The 18,916-nt window shown below is 42.4% G+C and overlaps 3 protein-coding genes across 3 annotated transcripts; all 3 read left to right on the forward strand.

Moving 5' to 3' along the window:
* The first annotated feature begins 4,338 nt into the window (after positions 1–4,338).
* LOC4328955 (uncharacterized) lies at positions 4,339–12,377 on the forward strand. The gene is made up of 6 exons (XM_015770912.3): positions 4,339–4,800; positions 7,286–7,615; positions 8,375–8,527; positions 10,191–10,483; positions 10,570–11,137; positions 11,535–12,377. Exons 1-6 carry the CDS (start codon positions 4,638–4,640, stop codon positions 12,041–12,043), a joined length of 2,016 nt encoding a protein of 671 aa, XP_015626398.1. The 5' UTR covers positions 4,339–4,637; the 3' UTR covers positions 12,044–12,377.
* Positions 12,378–12,983: 606 nt separating this feature from the next.
* On the forward strand, positions 12,984–14,009 carry LOC107276106 (late embryogenesis abundant protein At1g64065). The gene has a single exon (XM_015769615.3). The coding sequence runs from the start codon at positions 13,237–13,239 to the stop codon at positions 13,840–13,842; it is 606 nt and encodes a 201-aa protein (XP_015625101.1). The 5' UTR covers positions 12,984–13,236; the 3' UTR covers positions 13,843–14,009.
* Positions 14,010–15,859: 1,850 nt separating this feature from the next.
* On the forward strand, positions 15,860–18,463 carry LOC4328956 (reticulon-like protein B2). Its single transcript, XM_015767340.3, has 5 exons — positions 15,860–16,054; positions 17,294–17,474; positions 17,551–17,692; positions 17,789–17,858; positions 17,952–18,463. Exons 1-5 carry the CDS (start codon positions 15,925–15,927, stop codon positions 18,119–18,121), a joined length of 693 nt encoding a protein of 230 aa, XP_015622826.1. The 5' UTR covers positions 15,860–15,924; the 3' UTR covers positions 18,122–18,463.
* The last annotated feature ends 453 nt before the right edge of the window (positions 18,464–18,916 follow it).

The raw sequence follows: 18,916 nt of genomic DNA on the forward strand, positions 1-18,916 counted from the left end.
CCTAGTGCCCCGGCAGAAGCAGCCAAGAATTTTGTACGCCACAGCGGTTGGGTTGTGAGGGACAACGTGCCTGTCAGCACGGTGTACTGGCACAGAACAAGGGCACGTGGGGATAATGACAGCTTTGTCTCGGACTCAGAGAAAGAGATGCTGTGGACCACAATGCTCGAGACGTTCACGCTACCCGTGGGTACGGAGAACATAGTGAAACAGTGGACTCTGAAGAAAATGGCAGAACAGTTCCAGAGCTTCAGGGGAGATCTCTACAAGAAATATATCCTGAAGGGACTAACACCGAACTTCGACGTATTCCCAAAGCTAAGGGATCATTGGGACGAGTTCGTTGCTTACAAGACAGGGCAACAAGGGCAAGCGATGATGGCCAGAAACAAAGACAATGCCGCCAAGAAGAAGTACCATCACCACTTGGGGTCAGGCGGATATAGCATCGCAATGCCGAAGTGGGAGGAGATGGAGGCAAGTTTGATTGAGAGGGGTATCGAACCGGCCACCGCTAAATGGCCGGATCGATCGAAGTTTTGGTACTATGCTCACGGTGGAACGCTTAACCTAGTTGATGGCTCCCTTGTCTTTAGCGATCAAATACGCGAGGTTGCCAGTCGACTAACGGACGCAGTGGTAGCCTCTTCTTAGGGCACATTCCGACCCGACAGAGAAAAGGATGAGCTGTCACTCGCCCTACAGACTCCCAAGCATCCAGGACGAACACGAGGGAAAGGCGTGATTCCTTGGAAGATTGGATTTAAGGAGGACATCCACACGTACAGGAGTCGGATGAGGAGCAAGAGAGATACCGAGGTGAAGATTGCAGATCTTGAGTACAGGGTGTCGAGCTACGAGCTTAGCATGCAAGAAGAGGTGGCAAGGAAGGTGGATGAACGTATGGCCGCACATCGGTCCCAGGATCCCCATCCGTACATTCATCCTGCAATGGTCACCCCATCAGGCAATCATAGCAGCTGCGCCTCAATGGGGTAGGTCGGATCACAGAGCATGGACGCCATGCAAACCCAGGACGAAACCACCTGCCCCGTTGATGAGATCACACAGCAGACACCTTGTGAGCTGCATATTCCCTTCAAGAACTTATCAATCAAGGTATACTCGTAGTTTGATGATTTTTGACTTGTACATTCCGCAAGTTGCTGCTTAGGTTGATTACTAATAGATAACCTCTCATCACGTGAAGGTGGCGTCGGGAATGGCCATCCCAACGAACCCTTCCAGGACTTACCACTACAGGCCGATTCCAGCAGGATACTCGAGGGTCGAAGTTGAGCTGGTGAAAGCCGCGTACGACGACCTCGAGTTGGACTACCCAGGAGGAGACGGTGAGACGCATCTACGAGACACAAGCCATGCCATCATAGTATGGCGCAAGCGGTATATCATCCTTCCTAGGCGACAAGCGGCGTCTCGTGCACCATCTCCTCCGGCTCCTCCGCCACCTCCTGCTGCACCACCTCCTCCGGTTCCTCCGCCACGTCCTCCTGCACCATCTCCTCCGGCTCCTCTGCCACCTCCTGCTGCACCATCTCCTCCGGCTCCTCCGGCTCCTCCGCCTCCGCCTGCACCTCCCAAGACAAGGTCTCGCCAAGCTCCACCGCCTGCCCGTACAAGGGCAACGAAGAAGGCGAAAGTTGACGCCACCAAAAACAAGGAGCCACCATACGATTGCAGTCAAGAGGAGCTTGATGCTTATGTGGCAGGAGAGGTGAAGAGGCAACTCAAGCCTCGGAGTCCTGAAAAGAAGATACCTATTGACCCGAGCGTGAAGAACTTCTTCAAGGGAATGTCCACAACAAACAAGGAGGCGTTACAGATATTGGACTATGACCGAACACTTCAGAGAGCCTATCACAAGAAGTCCAAACCAGTCGCTCGGCTTGGAGAACAACCAAACCAAGAGGTCGAGCCGTTGATGACCGGCGAAGATTTTGGCATAACGGAATTCATTTCAGACACCGGTCTAACTGTGGATCAGTTGGTTGGAGGCGCACCAATCTCGCAGGCGGAAGTGGCATACAAGTTTGAACTCAGTAAACCGCTTGTCAAACCTGAACAACTGCAGTCCCTACCGACACAGATGTACAAATTCCATGAACGGTACATGGAAATGAGCGCCGAGGGTAGAGAGATGTTCGGAGCGAGGATCAGAAACCCCGACTTCTTGCAAGGAGAAGATGTTCTCTGGATCCATTTCAAGGATCTCTTCGATCTGTACTAGTTGGATGCCCTCGACGTCTCTCTTCTGAGCACATGGATTTTGTGAGTATCTTTGAGTTCAATTTGTTTCGTTGAATAATTAGCTCCTGGCATATATGTATGCAATAATACTTTCCTTTCATCGTTGTAGAATGGAGATTCAAAGGGCCTGACGGCGGAGGGTCTACGATACTGGGTTCATCGACCCTCCGAAAATCAACACCGAAATGATCGACAAGTACGAGAAAGACACAAAGGACAATCTCACCCATCTCCTAACGTAGCAGCATTTCAAGACGTACATACTACTACCGTACAACACAGAGTGAGTTTTTATTGTCGTTCGAACAAATTTCGTTCCCATACATATAGCATGTACATTTTCGATCATATATATCTCATCTCACGCATATTCCAGATTCCACTGGGTCTTGTTATTCTTCGACTTGGACGCATGCAGAGTCACTGTGTACGACTCAATGAATAAAGAGGAGAAGATTTTTGACAAGGTCTTCAAACTGATAGACAAGTAATATAATGCCATCTATTCCAAAGTCGCGGGGAATCTATTGCTATTATGTTGATCTCAGGTAATAATTAATTAATCATAGCTTACAACTGCATATGTAGGGCTTGGGATCGGTTCCGTCAATTGGTCCGCGGGACTTGGAAAGAAAAACTTGGACGGAGGTTTCATTTTTCCAGTGAGTACATGCATGATCCAAAATTATATTGAATTGAATCTCTAATTACAGTTAATATAAAGAGTATATTAAATCTCTCACCGTTTCTCATGTAGTGTGCAAAGTAGGACCAGAGAACTAACTTATGCGGCTACTACGTATGCGAGTGTGCCCACTGCCTATCAAACCAAATATGCACAACACGAGAGCTCGATGTACGTATACATAAACCATTCAAAATTTCATTGCGTATCGATTTGTTAAGTTGTTTATTAATTTCATATATTGATACATCATTATTTTTCGAACGATAGCGTATTCACATGAGGGATAATCTCCTACACAAGGATTTTATCACGACTGTTCAAGAACAACTGATGGGATTCATCAACGAAGAAGTCCTTAATCCCGACGGTGAATTCTACTACGACGGATCGACAATTCATAACGTCGGTCCTTCCTCTTCGGACATAATGCCGGCGTCGAAGTCGTAGCTATAGCTACCGAGCAAATGAATTGTACTATATATACATGTATATATATATATATATTTATATATGTACACATTTACTTTTGTGTTAATATATATTTTGGTAACATATATATATATATATATATATATATATATATATATATATATATATATATATATAATCAACCATGCAGCAAACAGGGCCATGCAAATAAAAAAAATGGTGCACCGATCTTTAGTCCCGGTTATTTCACCCGGGACTAAAGATAGCTATCTTTAGTCCCGGATTCGTAGTCCCGGTTGGACAACTGGGACTAAAGGGGGTTACCAACCGGGACTACAAACGGTTTCTCTACCAGTGTAACACACAGCCACAAAATCACCATCATAGAAGATATCCCCGGATCCAATCCTTCCAGAACTTTCAAGAAAAAAAAGAGAGAAAAAATAATCCACACCTCACAAAAAAAAAAGAAAACGAAACCCGATAATAATAATAAAAAAGAAACTAAGAAACCCCTCAAAACCAAGCTGATGTGCTGTGTTGCCACCACCACAGTACAAGAATGCCACAAGGATAACAGTTCTAGCGGTAATTAAAATAACAAAGAGTTAAAACAGCAACAGAATCGCCATCACAGGAGATATTCCCCCCCCCCCCCGCCCGGATCCATCCTTCCAGAATTTTCATCAAGGGAAAAAAAGAAGAGAAAAACATAATCCATATAAACCCCAAAAGAAATTTAAATGAAACCGGATAATAAAAAGGAAACTAAAAAAAAACACCTAAAAACCAGGCTTGCTGCGCTGTGCTGTGCTGCCACCGCCACTGTGTGGTCTACCCGCCTGGGCAGTGAGAGTGCATGAGACGGGCCAGTGGGCCCCACGCCCGCCTTGTATTTTCCCGAAAACTATATATACCTCCCCGCTCCCTCCCCTCCGCCTTTCCCTTTCCTCCCCCCACACCCACCCACCCCCACCCCCACCCCTCCCCTCCCCCTCCCAAGCCCTAGATGTCCCCCACCCCCTCCGCGTCGCCCTCCTCCACGCCCCGCGCCGCCGCCTCCGCCTCCGCCCTGCCCCCGCGCCGCCGATCCCCCCAGATCTCGCGCCAGCCGCCCTCCCTGGCCTCCCCCGACGCCCGATTCGCCGGTCGCGCGCCCCGAATCGGCGCCGATTTGGGGGGATTTTGGTGAGCTGTTGTGAGGGGGAGGGACCTGGCCGTCTAGGTGAGAGGGGGAAACCCCCGGCGGTGGATGGATGCCGTCGAGCTGCCTCTTCCGGCCAAGGTGGATTTCGGGAAGATTTTGACTCCCGCTGCGGTGGAGGGGCTCGAGGGAGGGGGAGGAGGAGGAGGCGGCGGCGGCGGGGGTGGGGATGTTTTGAGGCGCTGCGCAGATGCGGATCGACGGCACGGTGGTATAATCTCTTCTTTGATGCTTATGTTTTGCTCGGTTTTGCCATGTGGTGTGGTGGACTGGATGGTGGAAGCTGGAAGAATTGGGTGTGATTTGAAAATGTTTATGGGGGGAGCCAGCTTTGACTTGTCCTTGGGGTGATAAATCGAGTGAATTCTCCCCACGCTCGATTTGGCTCGATTTGTGGAGTTTAGTAGGGATATGCTATGACGAGTGAATTCTCCCCAAGCTCGATTTGTGGATTTTAGTGGGGATATGCTATGACAATTTATTGCACTAGGGAACAATTTCCATTTTCCTTTTGGAGAGGTGGTTTTGCTGGTTAGGCGTTACAAGATTTTGTCGTTTATGCTCGGTGGCGATGCGTGGCTTGGTTTTGTGCAAAAAGTCTTTTGGTCGTGTGTTGATCCCCCCGCCGGTTCGCTGATTGCGTGCTGCTTCGACATGCTTTCCCTTGTCGTGGTTCAGAGAGTGCCACAAAAATGTGTGATGATGTGTTTGCTGTGGAACGATTAGGAAGAATTTTCTGTAATGTTTCAATAGCTTGAGTGTTGGTGCATGGGTGCTCACCTTCTGTTTCAAGGCGCAGGGTTTCTTGTTAGCAGGTTATTGAATTGTTATCTGAGAAACTAAGTGGTAGCTAGAACATTCTAGCAGGGTATTGAATTGTGATTCGAGAAGCTAAGTGGATGTCTCTCGATGAGGATTGCAATGATTTTGGTGTTAGGGTTGTCGACAATTTGTTCCTTGATGTGTTATTTGATGTTCCCAGCCATTGGTGATACGTAATTGTCTGTAATGGTTAATGTGGGGTGTTCCTTGTCTTACTATTTTGCATGCGGCTCTGTGTAGTGCTCCTGTTCCTGTCAACTCATACCGATATATTGACCTACGTATTGATTTGTGAAATGATTATCATTGTTCTGATCTTGTGCCTTTTTCCTTTGTTAGAGATGATTTGGTAGCTGTGATGACTTAGCTACTCGATGAATATGCATATTCTCTTGTTTTCCTCTGAGTATTATTCAGTGGTCAGTGGTGTAACCAAGCAGAACATATGCGATTTACTACTATTAGGTTATATTTTATTTTGTTATTAGTGTATAATATATCGAGTCCCCGAATCCTATTTTTAAGAGTTTGCCGAAGTCCGACTCGGACACTGACTCGTGTCCGACTCCCGGTAACACTGCTTGTGATGGGAAACTTGGCCACGCGAACATCTACTGTCACCTGTATAATCATTATTATGTTTGTATGTTTGATTATTTGAGTAGGGATACAAGAAATATGTTCAGTTTGGGATTGTGATGTGAACAATTCGAGGCAGTCATGGGCACATGGCTTGTAACTTTGGATGTGAAACTATGAATTGGTTCTGTAGGCATCTCCCTGTATGTCATATGACTAATAAATGGGCCATGGCTTAACAAAAGGGTCTGGTACATAGCAGTTTCATCTGTCTTATATTTAATTAAATGGGCCAAGGCCATTTACATGATGACATGAACATACCAGGTATCTGAGAGTGCTCAAGAGCAGTATATATGGGACAATGCCCCACCCGATGAGCAGTACTTTCATCGGTCAATTGATTACATGTGGAAAGAAATTTCGATCCCCATCCTGAAATGAGGAATTCCCTTGCATGGAAGAGGGCATTGTGCCCCATTTCCATCCCTAGATAGTACTGTGGCTAAAGACCAGCGTGTTTTGTTATCCATGAAAATGGATAGTTCCTACTTATCGCTTTGAACTGATGTAGTGACCCACATTGTTCGAACAACTATCATTGTATCTGTAGACCACACATTGGGTATTTGAGTTGCAGCAGTTGCGTGAAAGCTGCTTTGTTGTTGTGTCTGGGAAATCTTTTGTTTATTATTTCTTTACCCTATGAATCATTAAAACTTCTTGTTACTGAAGTTTGACATACTTACCTTGTGAGTTTAAATTATTTGAACGCCTTGACCATGTTACCTAAAAATTTGATACGACTTTGCTGTTTGGCCTAAGAAAGAGAGTTGAACCTACAATACAGAATTGCAGATAAATCTTTCTAGAAATATGAACCTTTGTTCTTCTGCTAGTTGGGGGAGTTGCAAAAGAGAAGTGAATTTACCTTGTGTTTATGTGGATTTTTGATTTATAAGAAGCATTGCATTGGTGCTGTTAAGCATGCAAACCCACTGCATGCATGCTTAATCTTCCCAGGTGTATGCAGCTATTAACTATTCATCTCTTCAGAGCTTGGACATTGCAACATTGTTTCCTTTTCCGTGTCAAAATTAACTGATATCCTGTAGACTTTAAACATTCATGTTACCTTCAAAGTAATAAAAACAATTTGTTTGTTCCCTGGAAGGTTCATAAGATCCTATATTCTTTTTTTGCCACGCTTTATCTGTCAACTGGTTTTTGTTATGTACATTATTTCTTTATTTTTGACAACTGATTTACTAATCCTCAAACGCATGTATTGGCAGATGTGAAGCAGCACAATCAGAATGTAGATAGCATTTCATCCTACAGAATTAAAGGGACTTCTTCAGAAGTCCCTATGCAGAAATCTCTTGCCCTTGGCATCAAGTCTGAAAACAATGGTAAGCGGGATTATATTGGAACTGAAACTGGTCAAGCCTTGCATAAGCAAGATAGCAAAGTACTGACGAAAAAGACCATAAAGTTGGATGCTCCACCATGTTCGAAAAGGCCAAAGCTAGAGCCAGTACAAATCACTAGAGAGACTGAATCAAAGAGCCATGATTTCTTGTTGCAGAAAAATGTGCCTGAATTGATGCAATGCACACCATCCGGTAAGTTATCATGTTCCATTGAAATTCTCTGTCAATAGTTTGGAGTGGTATTCCCTTCTCCTTCACCCAGGCAATTCAAGTAGCTTCTTAAGTTCATCTTAGTGGGGTTGGTCTTCTTAGGAGACATTGAGTTATATTCTGACTAGCAGATTTGCAACAATGCTTACAAATCTCTAGCACTGTCCTATCCAAATAGCATATTCATGGGGCTCTTATCCATTTTCATCCTTTATAGTTCCTTTCTAAATGTTCATCATCCTGGCCAATGTTTCCGTTCCCATATTCTAATGCGATAGACAACTTACCATGCTCTGAATAAACCAAATCTTATTTATGTTAATGCACGCACTACTGATCTAAATCCAGTTTAGTATATGCATCTGGCTAGATCTAGTCTACTACTAATATTCTTGTTGCTATAGTATTCAAGTGATTAAAATGTCCTAGAAACCATGTTTTGTTATATGACCGACCCTTATTGGTTCTGGTCAAGTGCAAAGCTTTTGATATATTAATTGTATGTACGCACCATGAGGGGGATTCGTGAATGTTATGTTATATATAGCTCCATTTGATGGCCCATTTTGGATCACAACATTCTTTTTACCATTTTCCTGACTTGGCTTTCATAATCCATGTTTGATGTAATTCTACTTTTGTCTGTGTGGTCATTTGTTTAGTTACTATAGTTCCAGTGCTTCTGTTAACTTCTTTGATATTCTGACAACAAATGCTTTTGCTCTTATCCTAATTGTACAGAAAAATCTCGTCTGCTGAAGCAGAAGCGCATTTATGATCCAAAGAGAATTGATAAGAAGAATTTTAGGTCTGGTGCCAGGTCTAAATATGATTGTTTCACATCAAGGGCCAGTTTAGGAAATTTTGATCCTTGCTTGGGAAACAACACGCTTGGTATGTGGTAACTGGTTGTAGCTACACTGTAATTTTGTTTATTTATTCATTCTACCTGTTATTATTCCTTTATTGTCTATATTTGCTATGCTGCACTCTCTCACGGCAACCAGAGTCTATTGATTCATTAGAGCTCTTATCAATTAAAACCTGTCAAACATCAATTAGTTAAATATAGAATCAGATATTCCTGATCTGAGACAGTTATTCTTCTAATATGTTTACACACATATGAAATTTCAAAAAATGATTCGAAGAAACATCAGGACTTCAACTTGAATATTTGCTTATGGTCTTCTCAGGTGAAATGGAGTTCATTTTCCCTTGAAGCAATTCCCCCCTTTTTTTTGTTTCATCTACCCTTGAACTTTTTCTAAAAAACGGTGCATATTTTCCTTCCTGCTGTGCTTCCTTTTATCTGAAGTCATTGTTTGTGCTGTCAAACTTCTGACACTCAATCTTTCACAGACCATTGTTTCTAATTTTGTTCTCGAGTAAATTGCACTGATGGTACATTAACTTGAGAGATGGGTGCAATCTAGTGCATGAACTTGTAAAACACCCATTCTAGTGTACGAACTTACGTAGTGCGTGCAAACAAAGGCCAAAATGGTACAGCACTGAGTAGGACGCCACACGTACGCTCACAGGGCATTGGGCACGCTATATTTGAAAATAACTGTATTGGATTTATGTTTTATCTATTCTACACTTCTATTCCTACATTTTTTTATTTTATAGACATATTTCTATGCACAGTAAAAGTACTTTATGGATGGCTGAACAAGCATGCATCAACGTAGCATCCTAATCAATATCCAAGCCAGAAATATGTTTATAAAAAGAAATATAAAAAAAGATAAAAGAGAAATCCAATACATATAGTTATTTAAAAATATAACATGTCTAATGCCCTTGTCAGTGTGCGCGCAGCATCCTAATCAGCACCCACCTCAGCAAGATTACCCATGTTGTACCGTTTTGGCCTTTGTTTGCACGCACTACGCAAGTTCGTACACCGGAACAGACGTTTTACATGTTCATATACTAGATTACACCCACCTCTCAAGTTTGTGTACCACCGAATTCTCTTTGTTCTCTCTCTCTCCTTACTCTTGATTTCCATTTTTATTACGTATCAACTTACCATGTTGTCAACTTTGTTTTCTTCTATGTCTGATATTCATTTTGGTGATCTACGCCCCCTTTGTATTTCTTTTGCATCTCTTTAGCTGCACATACTAATATAATAATACACCGCTTCCATATTTAACAATTTTGTTTAAAGTTGTAGATTGATGGCCTGGCTGTGACTTTTGCATTATAGGACATCTCTCAGTTTCATCTGATTAAGTAACCTTAAGAATGATTGATAATGTATTTTACAATGTTAATTCCGCACGTATTTTTATTTTAGTGTGCAATATTTCACATCATCACATCACATGGCATGTCAGTGCCATTTGCGTTGTAACACCACAACAGTATCTCTTCCAATTTCGTCTCAAATGAACAACCTTCAGAGGGAGAAATATCATAATGTAATGGAGAAAACTGTTCCTCTTAGTACTTTTCTGGGTCATCAACAATATGAAATCCATGTCTGTTTTTGTTGATCCATTTTCTTGCCTGGCACATAACGGTGTCTGACCTCTTATTTCAGGGACTCATGGTCTTAGATCCGATATCCGTGACATCACAAATCACATTGAGAACCTCTCATTGAGTGAACTTCTCAATGGAACTTACAAATATTCCAGCTTAGGAAGAGAAAAAGGAAAGAAAGTTTTGCGCACAAAAGATGAACTTCTAGTCTCTGTCAGAAAAGCTTTTTCCATGCTATCTGGCAGGGACAGTTATAGTAAGGATCCTAACTTCCTCCTGAGCCCTAAACTTCCTACAGCAAGCACGTCCAGCTGTGATGGCAAAGACCAATGTACTGACAAACCAATGAAGGTAACTGAAATGATTAATGTTTTGATTTGAATAGTAGTAATTTATCATGTTCTCGTCTTTGACTTTAACTGAGTGTAACTACTCAGGGCCCTTCACAAATGGAGGTCTGTGATTCCACAATTCATTGTCCAAAAGATATCCTAAACCGTTTAACACTTCCCCAAGGACAGGATCTAGACTCTCTTTTATCACCTGGATGTGAGAGTTCTGCTGCAGTTAAGCCTTCTTTACCTTCCGTGACAACTCATGGAGCTAGTTTGCCACCATTTCCTTGGTCGCACTCACAAGCGGGAGGGTATCGACCAGGTGCTGACTGTGGTAAACATGGGTCGAGTAGGAGTAACACCCAATGGCAGTGGGTGAGAGTTGGAAGCAATCTCACTGCTCTAGATAGTGAAGATCCGTCTGTGCATAAAATTGATGATCTTCTTCAAGAAATGGATACGGCAAAAACATCTATAATGGATTCGTATGGCAAACAATCTAGTTTATGCTGCACGGAATCAACTTCTGGTTCCCTTGGACAAATTATTCAATCAAGAAAAAAGTTGAATGGGCATAATCCACAGCAACTATTCTCCATGGACAATGTAGATTCGTCAGATAGCTTCCAGAAGAATGATAACGAATCTTTTCTTCTAAGAACACCTCAAGGTATGCAGTTCATGAAGGAAAAAAGCTTTTAACCATACCAATTTCCTTTTGATAAACTCAAGCCCTTCTGATCAATTTCAATTGTATTAATCTCCATGAGTTCTTGCTATGAGCTTGTCAATTGTATTAAGTTCTTGCTATGAGCTTGCTGTTGACATGTTATATTGGAGAAGCATAAAAGCTTTACTGGAGTGGTGCTTCTCTGTCATACATCACTCTAGCAAAACCTAAGAATGTGGGATTTTTTTATTCCTTTTTTTTTTCTTTTTGACACTGGAGCTAGTTGCATGTAGGTTTTACTATCAACCTTAATTACTAGTAATTGCATGCTTGATATACTTAGTTTAATTGTTACAATTTGATGATAAATTGCTGATGTGGAGCTTTTTATGAGCAGCATCACCAAAGGTATTGCAGGCTGCTGAGATCCTATGTGACATGAGAAGCAGCATGGATGTTTGGAGTCCGCAGGTATTCAGCAATGGGACAATCAAGTGGCCAAAGTCACCTTCTGAGAAGGTTATGAAGGCCCGCAAGCCTTCATCCCCATTTGGTACAGCCGAGAGCTCATCTGGATCTCGGAATAGTGATGCAGCTCGTGCCGGAAATAATCACTCCACCAAGAAAATAGTTGATAGGAAGAATGATTCTGTACGCATGAATAACCCTGGGAAAGGATCTATTAGGTGGCCTGTTCCTATTGAAGATGGCGCATCTCCTGTCAAGTCTGAGAGAGGGCTTGTGCTTGATATGAGGCAAAACCATGTCAATGCTGCAAGGCATCCGAATCAGGTGTCATCGCAGGCAAAGGAGTATGAGAACCAGCAGAAGCTGAGGAAAGCAACATTGACCTCATCTCTAGGATCTGCAGGAGATTGGAATAGGGACAGGAACAAGAGAATGTGAATTGTACATTATTCCCGTTGGAAACCATAGTCTGCGATATATATTGTCTGGGGGCAGCCTAGCCAGACAACTGTTACATAAGAGGTAACAGAACATTGGGAGATGCGATAATTTAGGTGGCGCATGATGTATTTATCGGGGCATTTGTTGGTACAATTGTTGTAACAATTGTAGTTCTTTTTATTTGCCATCTTACCGGAGGTCTCTCCCTGTCTCACCATCTTCATTGTGTATTAGTATGTCTCGATCTACTTTCAGCCAAAGTAATAATAGCACGGGTGGTTAATTCCATTGAGGGAAATATTCATGCAATATATTGTCTAATTCAAGTTTATATGTTTCATATGCATTGGCTTTCATGGAAATTATCGGTCAAATCTTGATCACCTCAATGCTGTAGTTATTTGAAGTTGTTGGCAGTTGCTGTGGTGAATCTTGAGTAGAAATATGTGAATCATCAAGATCTATTCACATTCTCTGTTCAAGGCTTATCCCTTTATCTGCACAAAAGGGATCTGTTTATCCAAGTAGAAAGATCTGTCTGAGTTGTGGATTTATTATTTGGGACTCATCTGCAGGCATGTTCTGCATGTTTGGTTATGCGCTTATCTGAATTAGGGATGTAAAATGTTTTTTTTTCTTATTTCTTTTGCCCCACTAAATAGTTAAATATGGAAATTTCCAACTGACGGATAATCGTTCCGGAAGAAATGATATTGTTTCTGACCGTTTTCCTCCCTTTCTGTACCTGATGTTGTTTATCCATGTTCCTTGTGCATGCCCATTGTACTGTATTCATACCGCTCTCATGCTTACAATCTGAAATGAGTGTTTGGGAGGTGAAGGTGACCATGTACATTCTGATGAACTTCATAATTTTTCTGATTATAAGGACAGAATTTGTGTAGTTTCACTTCATAGTTATTCTGTTTAAGAACTGGGAATTTGTGTGGTTTCACTTTGTTTACATTACAAGCATGTACAGAGACACTGAAGGGGTGCTACCAACAAGCCACTGCCTTGATTTCTTAATAGCAAATTATTTATTCTCATACTATTCACTTACATGACCAAACCACTTGCTACTTACCACACCTTAATCCGCTTGTCCTATCCCATCTACGCTATGTTTCACTTTGCCTCGCTCTCCTACCTCTTCTCCAACCTCTCTTGCATTTCATGCGCTCCACCACATGGACACCGACGACGCCGCGAAGTCTCCCTCGCCGCGCCTCCGCGTCGCGCTCCTCGCCTGCGGCATTGCGTCCGCCGCCGTCGCCGCCGCCGTCCTGCTCGCCGTGACGCTCACCGTCTTCCGCGTCCGCGAGCCCGTCATGACGATGAACGCCATCTCCGTCAAGGGCTTCGGCGGCGCGGCGCCGGGAGGAGGAGGAGGGTCGTCGCCGCTGTGGATGACCGTGGTGGCGGACGTGTCGGTGAGGAACCCGAACGCGGCGTCGCTGCGGTACGCGGGGAGCAAGACGGCGGTGTACTACCGCGCGGCGAGGGTGGGCGGCGCGTCGGGCCCTCCAGGAACGGCGCGCGCCAGGCGCACGGTGCGGCTGAACGTGACGGTTAGCGTCGCCGTCGGGGCGCTCCTGGGGGACCCGGGGTTCCTCGGCGACGTCGCGGCGGGCGCCGTCGCGGTGACCACGGCCACGACGGTGCGCGGGCGCGTGGCGGTGCTCGGCGGCGTGGTGCGCCGGCGCGTGGTGCTGGAGATGAACTGCACGGCGACCGTCGCCGTCGCCGACATGTCCATCCGCAACCAGAGCTGCCTGCAGAGAGTGTGGTTGTGATGCCGTGCACTAGTTGATAGTACTCCGTACGTGATAGCCACATTGGCATGAACTCCACCGGCCGATTGTTTGATGAATTCGTACGTCGCGGTAATAAGACCTTGTTTAGATTTAAACTTTTTTCTTCAAACTTATAATTTTTTCGTCACATCAAATGTTTTGACACATGCATGTAGTATTAAATGTGGATGAAAAAAACAATTGCACGGTTTGCATATAAATCGCGAGATAAATCTTTTGAGCTTAATTATGCCATGATTTGACAATGTGGTGTTACAGTAAATATTTACTAATGACGGATTAATTAGGATTAATAGATTCATCTCACAGTTTACAGGCGGAATCTGTAATTTGTTTTGTTATTAGTCTATATTTAACACTTCAAATGTGTGTCAGTATACTTAAAAAAAATTGGCACACAAAGTAAACACACAGACAAGTGATGTGTTTCATCGTCGTACTTGGTAAATTTTTATAGGGTTTTGTGAACATAAATGCACTTTTCACATAAATTAAGCGTCTCAACTTTGATCGTCTAATTGTTAGCTTATCAGCGATTTCAAAGTAAAAAACCGTTTCTCACCGGTTTACCGCAATCTGACCGAAAACCGGTAAAAACCAACGACTTTCGGTCAACGCCGTACGAAAACCGGTCGCCGGTTTTCATAAACCGAGACCTAGCGGTTTTAAAAATCCGATCGGTTTTCACAAAATTCCATTGGTTTTCTGAACCAAAATTCATTTTTTATAACTTAATTTTAGAGTTATTCTAGCATTTGTTTTAAACCGCAAATGCCAAAGGTATAATTATCTTAATTTTTTGTTTAATTTTTCACAGCTAATCGGTCGTAGCTTAAACTATTTGGGTTTTAGCATGGTCAAGTGAGTTTTTTCCAATAATCCGATTACATAGAATGCACATACACACTATTACACACGCACATATCCACAAATATGCTCTTAACACACGCTAAAAAAACGAACTACTACCTCCCTCTCAAAATGAATGTATTTTTATAGTTCAAATTTTGTCTAAAAAATTGTATTTTTTGCTAAGGTGGCACGGAACCTTCCTTTTAATCAAGATTAAAATGGTAATTAAGTGGGCTTATTGTCTCAATATTCCTTTTAATTAAGTGTATGTATGGAATATGTGCATGCAGTGTATTCATTGAATTGGGTTATAGCGGTAAATTGTGTTTGTTGTTAATTTGTCTTTAATTCCCTAAAAATGTAATTATTCTATTACATATGCATGTATCCATGAGTATGCTCCCAAACACATACTAAAATAACGAAGACAATCGTCTAATTCCTTGACTATCCATAGACTCTTTTTAGAAACATAGTATAAAAAACCGGGATGGCATATCATGATGGAGTATTAACAAAGTCATCGTGAATACTTGCCTACCACCAAAAGAATAACTAATCATAACTGCAAGCACATGTGTCTAGTCTAGAACTTAAGGTTGGTTCCATCACGAGAAATCTAACCATGTGAGTTACGCTCACTTTACAATTTCTACACTTGCTAATTTTAATGGACACAAGAATGCAAACTATGATAGGTGGAATCCACGGCTCTATCGTCACACCTTCGATGCTTTTCAAAGGTTAGAAATTTAACACTGTTCTCCAATCCCTCTAAACATACATTAAACGTGCACCGACGAATGGACATGTCTTCTATATAATCAGGAAGCGGTCTCAAAGGGACCATGAACTTAATGAGTGGACACAAAACCATATCCTCTAGCAAGATATGCCATTAATCACCTAACAATCTTTAGCTACAAAAAGAAACACTTTTGTGCCCTGCCAGGTGCCAAACGTGTGTTAGCTTAGCTGGGTAACCCTAACACTTAACTACTCCTCTAATCACCCCTCTCTGTCTCTCTGTCCAACCCCAACTCGCCACGTGGGCAGTGTGGCCTCACAGGAAAAAAAAAACACAAGCCGTAGCAGCTAAGGAAGAGAAGAGAAGAGAAAGCCAAGCACACACACCACCAGCTTTGCTCCCGCTAGTTCCCGCTGATCGATCTTTTTTCGGGAGGGCGTTGCTTGCTCGGATCGGCGGCCATGGCTGAGCCCGCTGGGGAGGCGGCCCCGCAGGCGGACGGCGTCTCGGAGGAGGCGGCGGCGAGGCCGAGGGGGTTTAGGCTTCTTGGGGGGGACAAGTCCGTGCACCAGGCTCTCGGCGGTGGTAAAGGTAAGTGTGAAATTCGTGCGTTTTCTTTGTCTCGGGGTGTAGATTGCTCGTTTAGGGCAGGAATTGTGTCCGGATTGTGTGCTGTTCCTCTCTGTGTTAATCAGTAGGGTTCTTGAGGTGGATATAATAATTGCGTGGCTTTGCCTTTGATTATCGAGCTCTTGAGTAGCGGGTAGGTAGGTATACTTCAGTTGAGTTGTTGGCGTTTAGGCCTGATTAACCAAATTGATTTGGATGATTATCTAAGAAGCAAAATTGGCTTTGATTCTGAAGAATTCTAAGCTGAATTAGCTTCTTTCCCATCCTAGAATTAATGGTTATAGTTGTTTGTTCTTCTTGAAAAGCACAAGGGCCATGTGAACTCCTCAAACTTTTCTTCTGTGTTGGTGGAAATTAATCTTCGTTTTGTTTATGTTGTTATTTAATTCCATGTACCTGATCAATCATATACTGCTGGTTGAAACGGAGCTAGTTATGGTGTTTTAATCAAACGGCGGGATTTTCCTCGCCTGCAGACAGTATTTGTTCACAAAATCATCGGAGAGGGAGTATATTTTGTGGCTTGGTTATCCGGTACAGAGTTATACCAATAACCATCTGAAAGCTTCTAGAAAACATTAAAATTAGGCAAACCATAATAAATTAGGGAAACCATAAGTGTATGAATATTTAATCGGCGTCATACGGACAATTTGTCTTGTGTTCATAAACATAAGAATGTTAAGTTACCAATCGTTAGCTCCTTCCAAACTCCAGAAGTTCTGTTACTTTCATAAACCAAATCATGAATCACTAGAAAATACAAATGAAAATGGTTTTAGCAATTTGGAATTTTTGAGCAAAGAGTTCAAAGGGGAGAAATTCATTGTCCTGTTAGATGTGTTTCATGATGGAGGATAGGATGACAATTGTGAATTGTAGGAAAGGTTAGAGAGCATATCATGACTCTCTTGAAAAAAAGAAAAGAAAAAAGAAAAAAAAAAGAAGAGAAGGGATAGACCATACCATTGCTCCCTGCAAGAGATAGACCCTACCATGTCATGATAGATGGAGGCTGCTTTGACAAAAGAATCGTCTAATGTGCATCCCATAAAGGCATAGATGATCTTTCATATGTAAAGTTGTTCAGAGTAGTATTCAACTAACCAAATGTCTTCTAGTAACTCAGTTGCATTGCGTAGGTTATCATGGTTCCTTTCATTATATAAATTCATCTTGTCTCTATATTCCTCTGTGCAGCTGCTGATGTACTTTTGTGGAAAGACAAGAAGATCTCTGCTGCAGTGATAGGTGGCGCAACTGTGTTGTGGGTTCTCTTTGAAGTTGTTGATTACCATTTCCTCACTCTGATATCTCATGTCCTGATCGGTGTACTGGCCATCTTGTTCTTATGGTCCAAGGCAACCATCTTCATCAAGAAGTGAGGAACAAATATTAAGATTCTTATGTGATTAATACTGCTCTGGTTTATTGATGACAAAGTATTCTACTTCCAGGAGTCCACCTAATATTCCAGAAGTGAAGATATCTGAAGATCTTGCTGTGAATGTTGCACTAGCACTGCGCACTGACATCAACCAAGCACTTCACTTGCTTCGGGAGATTTCTCTAGGGCATGACCTGATGAAGTTTTTAGGCGTATATCCCTATTTACAGAATCAAATTTGATTTGATCCACACTGACAGGTTACTACCTCATTCAGCTTGTCTAAGCTTACATTACTAACATTTCAGGTGATCGTTGCTCTCTGGATTCTTTCTGAAATTGGAAGCCTCTGTGATTTCCTGACCCTGTTTTACGTTGGTAATGATTCTTTCAGCTCCTTAAACTCTCTTGACTTAATTCTTTAAACTTCCAATGTAGTTTACTAAACAAAAGTTTTTTTTTTCCAAACAGCTGTCTTGATGCTCCATACAGTGCCGATCTTGTATCACAAGTATCAGGACAAGGTTGATCATTTTGCTGGGAAGGCGCATGTGGAACTCAGCAGGCAGTACTCTGTTCTCGACGCAAAGGTTCTCAGCAAGATACCTAGGGGTCCAGCAAAAGATAAGAAGCAGAACTAGAAATGAAACACCATATCACGCTGGAACCTGACTTGGGAGTGTTGGCATCTCACATCACAACATATGCATGAATCTTGAGTCCTTGACTTGGTTTGGCCCTTGTTGGTGCTTGGTACATATATGACCTGTCTGTAGATTTGTGTGTTGGGAGTGTCTTGTGTAGTAAACTGTCGATATGATGTGGTTGGTGTGCAACTCTGCAATGTTAATATACAAGATCTTGCTGCAAGCCTGCAACCATATATGATATACGTACAAGGACTCCATACCTATAATTTACGTTAGTGTGGTTGTAATGTAGATCGTGCTCAAGTAATTGTAAAGTGCTGTGGTTCTTTCTTATATCGCTCCAAGTAATTCTCAGTTCTTGTTACTTTTAGTTTGGTTAATTGTTTCCGGTTCTCAAATTCTAGGCCCTCTACTTAATTTTAGCATGTCAATTGACTGGCTGCTAAATTTGCTCAAATCTTATCAGCTGCTAATCTTTTGCTGACGTCCCCTCTCAATTAGCTCGACCCCTCACAGTTGCAAAATTAATTTGAGACCTTTTTTCCTTTCAAAATTTACCAACAAGAAAATAACCTTCAAAAATTAGACAGAGGTGATACATTTTTTAAAATTAAATCTCAACTTCGAATTCGATTTGTTTTGTATTCTAGATTTATTTTAGATAACGGGAAGCATCTATTTCAGATGTATGCCGTCAAAAAAAACAAAAAGAAAACGTAGCACATGAAGACTTCCTCTGATCCCAAATATAAATCGTTTTAGCCTTATAAACTTTATAAACTTTTT

The sequence above is a fragment of the Oryza sativa genome, chromosome 2 (assembly GCF_034140825.1).
Source record: "Oryza sativa Japonica Group chromosome 2, ASM3414082v1".
NCBI classification, from domain to species: Eukaryota; Viridiplantae; Streptophyta; class Magnoliopsida; order Poales; family Poaceae; genus Oryza; species Oryza sativa.

Bases quoted from the DNA above. Each gene is read 5' to 3' on its own strand.
- LOC107276106 (XM_015769615.3), top strand. From the start codon at position 13,237: ATGGACACCGACGACGCCGCGAAGTCTCCCTCGCCGCGCCTCCGCGTC.
- LOC4328956 (XM_015767340.3), top strand. From the start codon at position 15,925: ATGGCTGAGCCCGCTGGGGAGGCGGCCCCGCAGGCGGACGGCGTCTCG. The intron at 16,055-17,293 runs GTAAGTGTGAAA...TCCTCTGTGCAG, and splicing joins GGCTCTCGGCGGTGGTAAAG to CTGCTGATGTACTTTTGTGG. The intron at 17,859-17,951 runs GTAATGATTCTT...TTTTCCAAACAG, and splicing joins CCTGACCCTGTTTTACGTTG to CTGTCTTGATGCTCCATACA.
- LOC4328955 (XM_015770912.3), top strand. From the start codon at position 4,638: ATGGATGCCGTCGAGCTGCCTCTTCCGGCCAAGGTGGATTTCGGGAAG. The intron at 7,616-8,374 runs GTAAGTTATCAT...CTAATTGTACAG, and splicing joins GATGCAATGCACACCATCCG to AAAAATCTCGTCTGCTGAAG. The intron at 8,528-10,190 runs GTATGTGGTAAC...CTCTTATTTCAG, and splicing joins CTTGGGAAACAACACGCTTG to GGACTCATGGTCTTAGATCC.